The 16,233-nt window shown below is 35.1% G+C and overlaps 1 protein-coding gene across 1 annotated transcript; it reads right to left on the bottom strand.

The window, feature by feature from the left end:
• Positions 1 to 3,038: 3,038 nt before the first annotated feature.
• LOC128205071 (metal cation symporter ZIP14-like) lies at positions 3,039 to 13,807 on the bottom strand. The gene is made up of 12 exons (XM_052906487.1): positions 13,646 to 13,807; positions 13,056 to 13,131; positions 11,243 to 11,329; positions 9,645 to 9,943; positions 8,878 to 9,202; positions 8,218 to 8,387; positions 7,424 to 7,591; positions 6,910 to 6,969; positions 5,420 to 5,621; positions 4,696 to 4,848; positions 4,017 to 4,204; positions 3,039 to 3,353 (listed from the first exon to the last, which is right to left on the bottom strand). The coding sequence occupies exons 1-12, from the start codon at positions 13,796 to 13,798 to the stop codon at positions 3,216 to 3,218; spliced, it is 2,019 nt and encodes a 672-aa protein (XP_052762447.1). The 5' UTR covers positions 13,799 to 13,807; the 3' UTR covers positions 3,039 to 3,215.
• Between the last annotated feature and the right edge of the window lie 2,426 nt (positions 13,808 to 16,233).

Raw genomic sequence — 16,233 nt, 5'->3', positions numbered from 1 at the left:
GGCACACAACGGGGAAATTATTAAGTCAAAACGGTTATCAATTCAATCGGTCAATGGATCAAAATTTAGCATCATCATACACATACATTGTTTTGTTTTATTTTTGTAACTTATTGTCTAAAATAATAAGTTCCCCTTCCCCTCTAAATCTGAAACTTATACATTATTATGGACCACAAACAGTGCTAGAATATTCTACTGTACTGGTAACGATCCGCTGTAGGCGAATGTGCGTTCATAGTATAACATTCCGATATAGACGGAAGTACGTTCATAGTACGTATGTTTACTTGGTTGGTATATTATTATGGACCACAAACAGTGCTAGAATATTCTACTGTACTGGTAACGGTCCGCTGTAGGCGGCGGATGTGCGTTCATAGTATAACATTCCGTTATAGACGGAAGTACGTTCATAGTACGTATGTTTACTTGGTTGGTATATAAATATAATAATATGCAAATTAGCAAAACCCGGACTCCGTGTGGATTGAGACTTTACTGTATATAAAGAACAGTGGACCCCTTACGCATCGAGCATGCTTTTCTCTGATGGAATCTGTTGGCCTTGTTGACGCCGCACATCACACTTTTTTGTTTTGTTCATGTAAGTCAAATGAGTTAAACATAACAATTTTTGTATCAGCCTACAATATATGTGCCCCTTTTAAAACACGTAGTACAGGAAATATCTTTTCATATATATTTCTTTCTTTCATTCTTTTCGATGAAATACGGATTGTTATCAGTAAAGTTACAGCAGTGAAAACATCTCAATTTGATATATATTAACTGTAAACTAAGGAGTGAAAATATCAACTTTACGAACTACAGAGTTCATATAGGTCCGTTGGCTTAGAGGAACGAAAAGTTTATTTAAAAGAACGCTTGGCACATTTGTTGTTGATATCAGATTTTTTCGTGTTTGTTTTTTTGTGCCATAACTGACTAAATGTTTTCCAATCTTGCACTTTTGTAAAAAATATTTTTTCTTGATGATTGTTTGTACTGGAATGGTAGGACGGAATATTCGCAAAATACAGAAACGCAGTTTGAGATGCCCGATATAGACTGTTATGCTCAGAACGTTGCTGGGTAAGGCTTACATTTTTTTGTTTTAACTAGTTAACCTCCCGTTCCGATGCGGTAGACCAATATCTGCAAATACTTATACATTGTATATTGTGTTGTTTGTGTGGTCTGTCTAGTATTGTTTTATACGGTTTGTGTCTCTTACCGTCTCCAGGTGGTAATTTCTCATTCTGTATATTCAATAAATATATGTTGATGCATGAGTGGTATGTCTAGTGTTGTGTTGTATGTCGTGTGTCTCTCGTTTAGTGCATGTTGGGCCTTAGCATAGCGCTTTTAAACAAGGTCTTCGTAAAGTGTTTGGCTTGTTGGTAAAGCTTTTAACAATGATTTTAAAATGCAGTTTTTACAGTTTAATTCTAGAGTTTCAACAAAATTACATTTTGACAATAAGCATACATTACATCAAAATAATTTTGTATTATGCAATACCTCATAGATTTACTGCCCAGACAATTGTTTTATTAACAACATACTGTGGTGATATGAACAATTCGGCAGAGTGTATTTGAAATACTTTAAGGCAATGCCCATGATCTTTAATACGTTGAAACATCTCAGTAAAGGAACTGTTACTTATGAGAAATCTAATACATTCACAATATGCGCTTGGTGCTTTGGTGTTTATCTCCAGATCAAAACTATTAATGGTTAACAGCCACTATGTACAGCCGCATGCATTTCTATTTTTTGATAAACAAACATTCATATTATGTATATGTTAATATTTAGTCAAATACCTGATTTGAAAGGCATGTTTGGAAACATTGTCCAACTGAGCTTTTTGAGTCAATATGTTAGAACAAACATGCATAAATAATAACACCGGAATGCACCTTTGTAGGCATACGTTACCCCCAAGTCAGAGGGAGGGAGGGAGGGAGGGAGGGAGAGAGAGAGAGAGAGAGAGAGAGAGAGAGAGAGAGAGAGAGAGACGGAGGCGGCAAATATAAACAAATGTCAATGTATCAATTAATTGTTGGTGAAATATATATATAAATAAATATGATTAAATAAGTTAATGACAAAAATCACAAATTCTACATAAAGATCCAACAACATATATTAACACATGAAGAAGCTATGGTGCAGCAAACGATCGATGGTTGACCTACTTAACGTACTATAACATGTGACATGTTCTTCTAATGTTTTTACGACAGTCAGCACGTTATACATGTATGTAGATAATGAGGGATATTTTCAATGAAACAGTTCAATAAACGCTGAGGTATGTTGCAGACCATAAACTGAATATAGTCATTGACATTTATCAATATGAAAATTTATCTTTCTCTTCTTACAATTAAACAGGCGTTAAAATAGTCTGTTTGATAATCAAGCATTCATTAAACTGTTTTCACTGAGATGGAATGACCCCATATTATCAACTTATACCAGCAGTCCTATACAATCATGAGTTCGTCCTCCAATCAGTGTCGACCCTTTTATGGTACCCGATGTACAATAATGTTTTAGTTTCATTTGAAAGGGTTTAATGCAGAGAAAGAATGCATGGAATGGTTCTGAGAATAATTTTTCAAACAAGTTTTTTGTTAAAAGTCTGTGAAACTGGTTCGATTTTAGTTGATATAAGGGACAGACATACAAATTGCGGTAATTTTATATATAATGTATTCAATCATTTGACATATTAGTAGTGACTGAATATTATCCTTTCAAATGATACCAACAACAGATGGGCTCACAAGACATCAACATACATTATTACACTCGGAACTCCTCGGCCATTTTCCATCGAAAACAACAACGGATGTATATGGACGGTTTACAATGTTAGAACTCTTTACATTTAACTACACTGCAAGTAGATCGTAAAGTAATTCCAATTAAGCAGTTAAATTGTATGCATTTACTCTTGAAATTCTTTTTTATTTATGCAATGATACACTTCACTGGCAATCAATTTAAACTTAGTATAAACACTTAAATTAATTAATACTTGTATTCGAAATTTTACGAACTACTTTTACTGATGTACCGGCTTACATCCGAGTTTGTTTTCGATGGAAAATGCCGAAAAGTTCCGAATGTCATCATTATCGCCAATGGCACGATTACATGAACAGTTTATTTGTACATCGAATACTTTAATGGGTTCATCAGATTTCAATTTCCATTCTGTCCTCAAACATCGCAAGAAGCAACATTATGGCATATCCAAACAAAAGTCCAATGTTCTGTCCAATGAACATCAGTTTGGTTGGTGTTTTCTTGAAGAGTTCTTTGCACTCAGGAATCTGAAACAGAACATTTACACCAATGGTAACTATTTATGTAATCAAAGGTGTGAATGCGTCAACATGAACAATACAAAAGCCAATTTGCAGTTGGCACATTTACTTGGCACATGCACAAGCAGTCTACGCTGAGAATGTCTAAGTCAAAGACTGAGCTATAATGATAATTACAGTAATAATCACAGAAATCAAAAGCATAATAATAAAACAGTCAAACGGTGGTCGACATGTGTGGTAACAAAAAGCACTAGTTGCAAATGAACTTAGCAAAGTATACACATAACGCCTTTTGCAACGAAGAGACAATAAATTTGTACCGCTTTAAACTCGATTTCAAACAGTATATTTTTGGCACTTCAAAGACCGTTTAATGTGAAACCATTATAAACCGAACATCATTGTATATCTAATACTGACTGCGAAGGCCGTTCAAAACGCACAGACGCTGTTAATAACTTATAGCGTTTTATTGGGAGAATAAAATGCAAGGTGTTCATTGAAGAAAACTGCAAGAACAATAGACAATAAGCATGAACATTGTTTTAACGCCACATACATGACACAACCATATTTCCCTTAAAACTCGTTGAAACAGTGGTGTAAATGAAAAGTGATACCACGTGATTGAAATTATAATAATAACACTATCAACAAATTACTTACCAAGTCAGTCAGTGCCACATAGAGGAACATCCCCGCCCCTACAGAGAAGATCCACTTTGACGCCTCCTCCTGCGCACCGAGGACCAAGCCTACATACAGGCCTGCGAACGCCGTCAGGCTGGATAGGAAGTTTAGCAACAGGGCCCGCTTTATTGACATGCCCGTCGATATAAGTACCGCGAAATCTCCTGACAAACAAATGATAAAACGAAATAAATAGTTCAATACATTTTATATAAGTTTTGTTTTCAAATTTGAATGCACATGGAACATACTCTAAACAAAAGTCATACATCGCAACAAGGCAACCGACAGGCATTTTAAAATTTAAAACAACAGCAACGCTTTTTAGACTTGCCCGTCGATATCAACACTGTGAAATCTCCGACTAAGAAGAGAAAATTAAACAAAGCAAATCTGCATAATTTCTTATTCATGAGGAATCACCATCTTACCTAATATTTGCAGAACCTGCACCATACTTAATTGATGAAGAACCTGCATCATACCTACTTCATGAGGAAAGGCATCATATCTTATTCAACAGGAATTTGCATCATACCTAATTCATGACGAATTTGACGAATTTGCATCTTACCTAATTCATGACGAATCTGCATCTTACCTAATTCATGAAGAATTTGCATCTTACCTAATTCATGACGAATCTGCATCTTACCTAATTCATGAGGAACCTCATGGCAAAGGACGGTTATGGACAGTGACAGACCCTTGGTAAAATTGACGGCGTACGCTGCCCCAATGGCCAGACCGTCGGCAAAGTTGTGAATTCCGTCACCGATTATGATCATCCACGCCAGAGCTTTTATGTCTATAAAATTGGATTTGGATTTTGCTTTGAAAATTGTTTATATGTATCAGAACGATTAGATAAATTATAATGTTTTATTTTCTTTTGAACATAACAATCGCTATAATTTTAATATACATTGTACACCCAAAGGCGCATTGTCCAATAAATCAGCTTTAATGTAAAATGTGCTCTGTTTTTTTAACCAATTTGAATTGCTGGTTGGCCATTTTTCCTCTGTTGGTTTTTACAAAACGGCGAAGGAAATGCACTACAAAGTTCCTTAAGTTAACATTCTTTCTTTACTTAAATTTGTTTATTTCCTTAACTATTTAAATCAAGAAAAGCATCTATAAAATGCTATCGATCATTTATACTTTTCAATCAAATTTAACGACAAAGTTACAAACATTGAAACACTTTTCAAAGCAACAGGTTGTTCAAGAAATAAAGCAATTCAAATATTCACATTTAAGATAAAATAGTCTCAAATGGTCTTAAGATGCTTGTGTAATTCGATTCAAGGTTTTCATTTATCTAAAATATATGCTTATAATCATTTCAGTAGATTAAGTTTCAGAAAGCGAAATACCAGTTGTCACGTCATGGATGCTTATCCTATCGCTGGCATTGGAGTTGGATGATTTCAGAGTTCTGTGACCCACGACTAGGTGGGGAATCTCCCCTGCACTAGCAGCCGCAATAGCATCCGTGTTGTTCACCTTTGGTTGGAAGTTCTCTGCATTGATGTCTTTAAAGGAGCCCGTTGGAGATTCGTTGTTAAGCTTGTTGCGCTTGAAAGACAATAACTTTCAGTAAGAGAGGTTCCTTGGAAGCACAAAGGTATGAAAGCAGCTGTCATGAACCTTGTTAGAAATACTACAGATCACATATGTGCTCATACATGTTCTAGAGCAATACACATTTGAAAGTCAACAGCGATTACGTTAACAATGTTGTTAAATTTAACAAAGTTCTGAATAATCGGCCATTTTCCAACGTTATTGCGGCCAGAAAATAATGTTAAAATGTTATTCGAACTTTTCTTTTGCGTAACTACATACTAAAGAAGTAAATTTGTTGTTGTTGGCGTTTTAATATAACAGTTGATATACATAGGATGCTGGTTTGGGGTAAATGTAAGATTTATAATTGTCTGTATAATACTATATCTGCACTTATATAAACTTAGCATTTCAATTGTTTGAAGAATTTTTTGCCCAGACCAAAAGTGATTTCCGAATCAAGCGCATCTCCAAAAGCATGTCAATAAAGAAACCGACTATCGCTGTCAGCGATTAGCACAATCGTCTACTTATCAAATGGAACTAATTGCTGAGGCGGGATCATTTTTCCTCAAGGCATCCATACATGTACAATATGCAGTGCGTTCACTTCAACCGGCAAATTTAATCCTAGTTTTAAATTAGACTAACAGATCGTATCAGTGAACAAATGAAACTGCTACTGACTCTTCGAAGCAGCTGTTCAGGCGTTGCTGAGGGACCTTTGCGAATAGTAATACGAATCGCATCACGGAATGTTAAGTCCAACTTTATTTTTTGGCGAACATAAGTTATTGACATATTATTCCTATGAGTAGAGTAGATCTCGGGCACATTTCTCGTTATACTAGACTGATTTATTGAGAGATCAGATAAAACATTTCTGAAAAGTAAACTTTTTTACTTAAAGAACATATACAAGAAGCTGAATTTCGATATAAAAAATTGTCTTTTATGGGTTTGAAATGATTTTACAACTTCAGTTTTTGGAAAGTTTCTTAAACTGTCGTCATGAAATAGTTCACCCATCAGTTTGCTTGGTGTAATCAATCTTGTGAATTCTCAAACATTTGATGGCATTTATAAACAAAGCAAAACTTGTGTCCGTGATATTCTGCCCAATCCGGTTAAGCTCAACTGGTACTGAGTTCAACAGTGATCCTTTTCTTAATAAATGTTTCTGGCTTTGGGCTTAAACTTTCATGATTCGTTACAAATTTGAGCCATGAATAATACAATGAAAAATACAAAGGTAAGCCCCGTAGTTGAAAATTCAAAATAAACCATGAAGACTTACGACTATGTTTCTGTTTGACAAGTTATTATCATCCATCGCTTTAACATATTTCAATTCGACCTGTAAGTAAACAAGTCATATAGTATAAACTAAAGCAAACATTTATAATAAGGTACCAGACTCGTGTTGATTTTGAAACATAATATTGAGTGAAGTGAAGATACATGCTACGAGATCTCAACTAAGTTTCAATAACACTTTTCACTTTCATTTCAAGGAGGAACTCATCTACATAAGTATGAATTTTATGAATGGAATTTACCTTTCAATTTCGATACTTTCAGGAATGTTCAAACACTTAAAGTAAAACGTTTCACTGCTCATAATTCATATGTTTCGTATAAGATTCATTCATCCAAGATAATGGAATATGGACAGATTATATAAAACAAATAACGATTTTGATTATATAATGGATACAGCTCTCTTATTTGAAGGAATAAAATATTTCCATCCATCCATCCATCCATCCCGTCAATCCATACATCCATCTATTTTTTGTTATAAACTATACATTATCGGTGTCCTCCTCAATGTCTCCGTGACTGTGGTCATGCTTCGTCGATAAGAGGATCTCCAGAATGAAAAATGCGTATATACTCGCGAGAAATGCACACATCTTTCGAAGATGAGATGGAAAAAGCACGTTCTCTTCAGAAGTACATTCAACATTCGTGATGATCTGAAACGAAACAATTTGCCGAGATGACGCATTCTAATCAAATGTTGGTTTTGCTTGTTAACAGGTTATGAACGGATTGTTCCGAGGCGTGACTGCTGGACATGCCCCAAACTCCAAATAGCTATAATTTCCCCTGCTTTACAGTAATAAATAACATCATCACATGACCATGATCACCATCACATGACATCATTCTAATCTTTTAATTTTTTATTTGAAATTTATACATATTTCTTTAACTGAATTTTTGTTGAAATTTATTATATTTTCACATAAATGTAAAACATTTGTAAAGTTTTCGATTTTTTATGTAACTGAAGTTTAGCCATTTTCGTACATTGTGTATATATCTTCTTTTCTTGTCAATAGAGAACACTGCATATGAGATAAGACACGTCCCTGTAGTTTCCATATTATAGTATTTTCCATTTTATTGTTAATTAACATATAAAGTAAAACATTAAGTTGGAATTTACGCAGTCATCCAAACTGTATTTAATTTCCTTAATTTGGTTATACTTTAGATTAGTTTGTCGTTTTATAGTCAAAACTATTTCTTGGAATTTTCAGCAGGGAACAACATTTCTTTGGTCAAAGGAACGAGTCATATTATCGTAATATCAAACCTCAGGCAGCAAATGCAGAGCAGCATCGGCAACTAAACATCCGACAGCAAGAGACAACATGGTTGCCATGAGGTACCTGCGAATGTTCACCCTTGACAGCTTCATGAAAACAGCCCCGAACATGCTGAACAGACTGATCACCAAGGTAGCCAAAGAACCAAACAAATAACCTGAAACATGGATAATTATTAAAAAAGATATGGAAATTAGCAGAGCAAACTTATCACCAACGTCGACAAAGAACAGAGCGAGTAACCTGAAATACTACTAATAATTAATGTTATCAATGTAAATTAGCAAAACAAATGCAAAAATCAAAATATCATAGTTTGATAATCGAATTTGTAAATGGAAATACTGTAAATAAACTGAACAAACTTTTACTGAATGTGAACAAGTAACCGAGCAGTTAACCTAAGCGTTTATTAATAATTATTACAGTAATTACGTTAAACAAACTTATCACCAAACAAAGACATTGAATACATCGGATTATCTTAACTAGCAGCAATTCTATGAAGTTAACACGTATTGCCTACGTAAGAACCAAACTGGTTAAAGACAACTCTTACATGTTACTGTTGGCAGATACGGATGAAAAGAAAGATACTACTTTTAACCGCATTAGACTTTACGTATATCAGCATTATGAAAACCTACTGTGTAGCCTGGAGGTCTCTTCTTTAAATTCATTAGTTTCATTCAAAGATGAAGAAGTATTTGATACTATATCAACGGATGATGAGGACAATATTCCGTCTGTAGATGCCGGTGGTTTGCTAGTGGTAGAGGACGACGGTAGTGTAGTTCTTGTTGCAAGATGTGTGGGTGAAAATGGATGCCAGCAATTCGTATGCCCTTTTAGCATAAGGTCAAGGATTACTGGACACATGTCAAGAAAGGAATTGGTTGGAAGCGCGTTGTGTTGTTGTGAGGAAGGCTTTATATTAAACATCTGGTACAGATCCGTTGCAGACATGCATTGCTGAAAAACAATGAAAATCCATTAAATGCATAAAATACATTTTTAAAACAATCTATTATCCCCTCGAAGTTTCTTTTTTTCAGTTACTAGAACATCCTGTTTGTTGACACATATCAGAGGCGGATCCAAGATTTGAAGTTATGGGGGTGTATGTTCGAGGCGCATCTACGAAAGTACCCACCACTTCCAACAAAGTAAACAATTACATAAATCAATAAGGAAATATGAGGTTTAGGTAATTATCGAAACATAATCTGTTGTCTATAGAAAAATATAGCACATTATGTTGTAATATTTCAATATTTTGTCTGCGATATAGACCTAAAAAGTCAATATGGGAAATATTAGATTGGACTTAAGCCGGCTGCGCTGGCCCACTCTCAATCCGCTAGTGCATATCACCCAGACATAAGCGATGAACAGTCATAATTAAATGACTTACCGAGGTTTGTTTATGAGTGCTTTGATACAAATGAGTGTCAATGTGCAGAAAAGTGTTTTTTAAGTTCCAGCCATGTTCATTATTAAGATGATTTTCACCATGCTCGTTATGTTCATATCTTCTGACGATATCCGTGTTCATGTTCCAAAGGTTTGTTCCAGGTAATCGCATACTTGCAAGAACTGCTTGAGGCTGATAACCTTGCAAATCACGTTGATTTTCATTCAGAGCTGCGTCTTGTTGATTTCCATAATTCCCATGCACATTCTGCAACAGGCTATGCAAAATGCGCAGCAAATCTGAAATTTAGAAAATTGTTATTGTTTCATTTTCAATTCAAATTTTCAAATTCAAGCTTAGTCTTAGATACCGTTTTTGGATTTTACGATGTATTCGAAACTGTAATACAATCAAATTAGGAAGACGAGGCCAGTAGTCAAGTGAGAATATGCATTTTCAAAATTCAATAGAAACTACAAGGACAAGCCCAGTATTCCACCATTGAAAATCAGTATAGTAGATACCAAACGAGAGGCATGTAATCCTACAAAACAACACGAGACAGAACACACATGTATGGACAAAAACTGTATTTATAAATATCAGGCTAAGGACGGTTACGCCGGTTAAACGGGCGTAGTCGAGTTCATTTGTTTATACTAAGGATACGGGTTGAATAAGATAAATTTGAAGCTTCTCAATACCCAACATTTTACTTGCATGACCTGCTGACAAAATGATAACTCTGTTTAATCTTTTATCAACACACAATAGTTTAAAACAAACAACAACAAAACAACAACATTTGTTGACAACGGTCGTTTCAATGCTAACGATTTTTAAATTGTGTTAGTACATCACATAAAACTCATCAACATCACCTTTCTATCATGTTCTAAAGGTGCCCAACAAACCTAGAGGACACGGGTTCGATCCCGGCTGCCGGAAAAGTATACTATAACACCTTTACTAATCACCTAGATATGTTTGAAAGCCCCAAAGATTAAAACGCCGACACTGCTGCTTTAAGCTACAAAAAACACCGTTAAAATAGAACACACATAGACATCTTAAAACAAAAACAATATAGGGATAAACAAGTGTTCGGGAAACTTTATTCCTTTGGATATGATGTAGGCATCAGGGAGTGTACCTGTAGGGTCCATTGTTTTATTGGAACAGTTTTGGATCGCACTGGTGCACTTTAATATCTGAAACTGTCGTTCACAGTATTTATGCGAAAAGCTACAGAAACAAGCACAATAGCAAACATAAACCCGGTTTTATGGCACTGGGTAAACGCCAAAGACATATACTTGTGGAGTTTTGTGCTGTTCTCCCATGTAGTAACATAAAATCACAAACAAGAAACATGGGAGAACAGCACAAAACTCCACAAGCAGCACAGTTCATACATACTATATAAAAACTAGGTATGTTTATCAAGGAGTGTCTAATTGTGTTGGTGAATCCAGAATTACATACGGAGGAAACCCATCTGCCTGCGTTCAGTATATAAAGGCCTTAACGAAACATTAAACAAAACTATAGGATTTCGGAAGAAAATATATCTGATGTTCGTATCTCAACAGACTTACCAATTCCCTGTTGGTGGCCATATTGCGACATTAAATGTCGTATGTAGTCGGCAGGACATGCCTCCTCGTCGCCAACAAAATTGTAACCTGAGGTGCAAAGGGACATAACCACTCGGACCATTATTACAAACAGTGTTAAGTCCAACTTTAGTCTCGGACTAAGATAAAACATTTTTATTAAATTACAAAGAATATTATTTTCATTCGTTTTACAAAAACAAATGTTACTATTTGAACAATAATGAACAGTTCATCAAAAAATCATCAAATTTCATCATCATAACTCAATTTACAATGAATTGAATATTTGCAGTTTTGCCACTTTAGTCTAAATTCCGACTTGAGACTGTTAGTAATCATGGCAACGAGATGTATTGTCTTAATTTAGATTACGTAACAACAGTGATATATTATATTTATTGTGCTGTAAAAGCAAGATATAGGTCCCATAGTTAATTTCCGAAATCGTCACGTTTAAACATTATATGTTTTACATGAAATGAAATTTCAGTCATCTTAAAAGTACTCATGACCTTAAAATACATCATGGGTGTCAAAACTCCATTTTCAGTCACGTGAACCAGTGACGGTATATTTTCCTTTTAGTAATACGTCATATTTACTAAAAAACTTATTTCAATTTGTTCTTATTCAAATGCATATTAATTGAAGCATAACAACAGGTTAATAGTAAGGTGGCATGTTTTTACACACACATATATGGTCTTTTGGAGCTATTTTTCGTGTAAATAGCGGTATTTAATTTACATAATATCAATCGAATACTTGATTGAATATCTATTTAAAAAACAAACTAAAACAAACAAACATGTACGTCAACTGAACTGTAACACTGCATGACGCACACACACAGGACTGTTACAGTCTATAAATAGTACAGTGGTTTCGAAACACACGACATGTGCTTGTACTTGTGTGTAGCTATTCGTACAGTCGTATGCGAAACTTCACTTTAAGGTAAGCCATCCATCATTAGGATGCAAATATGTGTTAGTCCATTTAAGATATTAACATCGAGATTATTTAAATGTTTAATTTGTATTGATGAACCATTATATTATGTTTAAATGAATTACATTTTTGAATGTATGTGTATGTATTTCTTTAGAATAAAGAAATCAAGGATATCCCGTGAAAGTGCAAGCACTTATTTCCAACGGGGTCCTTTGTTTTTGCTGAAGGGACAGCACGCTGAAGAGACAGTGGTGGGATACAAGGAAGTCCGGGTGCGATACCCTAGCTCTTTTTCGAAGAGACCCCTTGGTTCTTTTACGTGCTCGGTGTAAAGCACCGATACACGGGGTACAACTTTCCTGGGTTAAACCAGTACTGAGTACACCACTTTTCCAAGCACTACCCTTTAAATTCCGAGCGCCAGGCAAGGGAGCTACTTGTACCAATTTTTAACGTCTTTTGGTATGACGCGGCCAGGGATCGAACCCACGACCTCCCGCTCTGTAGGCGGACGCTTAACCACTAGGCCACGGAGACGGTGAGAATAACACGATAATGATGCTTCTACTATGATACAATATATTAAAGGGAAATTATAAAACAAACTTTGAATATGAATATATAGCATGTATATTTTAATTTGCTTCTTTACTGCAAAACGTGAATCTTTAAAATATTCAAACCTAAGATTTAGTTACTTTAAAATTAAGCGTTACCAGTAGATTGCTTTGTAGTAATGATAGATGGATAACCTCCCTTATTCAAGCTTAAACATGCTCATTAATTTTTTGTTTTATTTAAATTAAATGAACATTATTTTTGTTATTTAAGCACGTACCCTTTACAATGCTAAATACTATCATCATTTCGTGTTGGTCATCTGGTAGTTCCCTTATATCTTTTTCTTTTATACACTGCAAAACATAAACAATTTTTTAATAATCTATATATCTATATATTTCACGATTCACGATTTATTTCGTTTGAATGATTTTAATATTATATTGTAAAAATTAATTGAAATTTTCCTTTTGCTTTTAAATTACAGCGGAATGATTATGCTAGCAATATGATTTCATCATTATCACACGTATCCTTTAATATCACCGTCGTCTTAACAATATTTATTATGTGTTTCCGGTCAACAAAGAACAATCTGACCATAGAGAAAGCCGGTAACGAAGATTGCCGGGTTACCGGAAAAGCAGTGTGTCCGATTGATGGATTGTTCTATCCGGCCGAAAACACATGATTTATACTTTGATTTGCATACCGTAATTGTTTTTTTGTTTTTTTTTTAACTCCTAATGGTTTTTTTCACCGAAAACGATACATATGTTCTGGAGTATTGCTTTAATACTTATATATAATAATATATGAGAATACCAAACTTAGAAGCTTGAACAAATAGTAAGTTGTATACACTACCTGGAATCTGTTTGCAAACGAATCAACTACGTATGGTAACAATCGGTTTGAATTGTCAGTTGCAAGACGAGCATCTTTCTGATAATTTCTCTTCACCAAAGCCACCATCCTTGTCGAGTTGCCTACATCCTGTTCCTGGTACCACCATTGCATGGCCGCTGGGACACACAAATTAATTCTATGGGAACTAGCTAAACCGACATATAATATACTGCGGCAAAATGTCCGAAATTTAGATACATCCGTTAATATATCTGTGTATGATTCTTCGGTTGAATTAGTGCCAATAACGTTACGAAGAATCCAATCCTCCCTTATCTGAAAAAATAATGTTTAACTGTGATAAAAGCTTTAAAGCATGCATCGAGTAGTTGCTGGAGTAAGATCATAATACTGAAATATAATATAACACATGCTTATAAATGCATAAGTCAAATTAATTCTCCATCTCCAGTCATTTATACACTTATGACGACTGACTCTTTGAAAGGACAATCTCAAAACTGAGTAACACATAATCTGGGCTTGATTGCGCTCGCTCATTTAAAGCAAGGATGTGTACAAGTGTAGGTATTAACAGAACCGCATAAAAGGAAATTGAAACCAAAGTAGCACAACACATTGCTGGTATTTTGAGCAAAGAAAGAGAACTTTTGTTTTATTTGATACTAATGCCCTTCAGTAGGTATTGGACAACTTATCAATGTTTAATACAACATCTTTAAGCTTAGAATATGCGGCTAAGGGATAAAACGTCTTTTAACTGACACATATTTCCCATCATCGTCTATGTGCAATATTTGAACAAACTAAACACGATCCGGATTTTTCTTAACACTTTATCTTAGTAAGGAAATTTGACAATAGTTTATTGCATTTTTTTTTAAATAATTGATACTTTAGTTTTTCTGCTGTTTTAACTTTGCATGGAATCAGCTCTACTTCAACATCCTTTCCTCAAATTATAAAAATTATAGAGGTTCAAACCGTTTAAGTATACTATCTCAGTATATTGTCTAAAATAGATTTTTCTGCGAATTTCATTGATGAATACTAAATGGGAAATTTAGAAATGCCTTTATTCTGAAGAGTATCTCAAAACGATGAAAACTACATAAAGAGGCCAAGCAGTCTCAAATCTAACCAAGATCCTGTTTAAAAAAGTGACCCACAATGCTTCACGACAACATTCATTACAAAACTATCATAATACCGCCATGGACAAGTGTTGGTGTAGCCGCCCTGGTACGGGAAGCGAAAATTAAGTAAGTACACACAGGAGGCTTATGAACTATGATCAACTAAGTAAGGACTTAGAGGGGGTGTATGAATTATGATCAACTAAGTAAGAACTCACAGGGGGTGTATGAACTATGGTCAACTAAGTAAGAACTCACAGGGGGTGTATGAACTATGGTCAACTAAGTAAGAACTCACAGGGACTGTATGAACTATGGTCAACTAGGTAAGAACTCACAGGGACTGTATGAACTATGGTCAACTAAGTTAAAACTCACAGGGATTGTATGAACTATGAACAACTAAGTTAGAACTCACAGGGACTGTATGACCTATGATCAACTAAGTTAGAACTCACAGGGACTGTATGAACTATGATCAACTAAGTAAGAACTCACAGGGATTGTATGAACTATGATCAACTAAGTTAGAACTCACAGGGACTGTATGAACTATGGTCAACTAAGTAAGAACTCACAGGGACTGTATGAACTATGATCAACTAGGTAAGAACTCACAGGGACTGTATGAACTATGGTCAACTAAGTAAGAACTCACAGGGACTGTATGAACTATGGTCAACTAGGTAAGAACTCACAGGGACTGTATGAACTATGGTCAACTAAGTAAGGACTCACAGGGATTGTATGAACTATGGTCAACTAAGTAAGAACTCACAGGGATTGTATGAACTATGATCAACTAAGTTAGAACTCACAGGGACTGTATGAACTATGGTCAACTAAGTAAGGACTCACAGGGATTTTATGAACTATGATCAACTAAGTTAGAACTCACAGGGACTGTATGAACTATGGTCAACTAAGTAAGAACTCACAGGGACTGTATGAACTATGATCAACTAGGTAAGAACTCACAGGGACTGTATGAACTATGGTCAACTAAGTAAGAACTCACAGGGACTGTATGAACTATGGTCAACTAAGTAAGAACTCACAGGGACTGTATGAACTATGATCAACTAAGTAAGAACTCACAGGGACTGTATGAACTATGGTCAACTAAGTTAGAGCTCACAGGGACTGTATGAACTATGATCAACTAAGTAAGAACTCACAGGGACTGTATGAACTATGGTCAACTAAGTAAGGACTCACAGGGACTGTATGAACTATGGTCAACTAAGTTAGAACTCACAGGGACTGTATGAACTATGGTCAACTAAGTAAGAACTCACAGGGACTGTATGAACTATGGTCAACTAAGTAAGAACTCACAGGGACTGTATGAACTATGGTCAACTAAGTTAGAACTCACAGGGACTGTATGAACTATGATCAACTAAGTTAGAACTCACAGGGACTGTATGAACTATGATCAACTAGGTA

The sequence above is a fragment of the Mya arenaria genome, chromosome 10 (assembly GCF_026914265.1).
Source record: "Mya arenaria isolate MELC-2E11 chromosome 10, ASM2691426v1".
Classification (NCBI taxonomy): domain Eukaryota; kingdom Metazoa; phylum Mollusca; class Bivalvia; order Myida; family Myidae; genus Mya; species Mya arenaria.
The sequence above is the reverse complement of the archived record's forward strand: the minus strand, read 5'-3'. Positions and strand labels throughout refer to the sequence as shown.

What these genes read in the sequence shown, in the direction of transcription:
- LOC128205071 (XM_052906487.1), bottom strand. Translation starts at nt 13,798, where the DNA reads ATGCAATGGTGGTACCAGGAACAGGATGTAGGCAACTCGACAAGGATG. An exon ending in AGAGACCTCCAGGCTACACA is followed by an intron (nt 8,388 to 8,877) that starts GTAGGTTTTCAT and finishes TCCATGTTTCAG; the next exon opens with GTTATTTGTTTGGTTCTTTG. An exon ending in TTGAGGAGGACACCGATAAT is followed by an intron (nt 6,970 to 7,423) that starts GTATAGTTTATA and finishes GTTTACTTACAG; the next exon opens with GTCGAATTGAAATATGTTAA.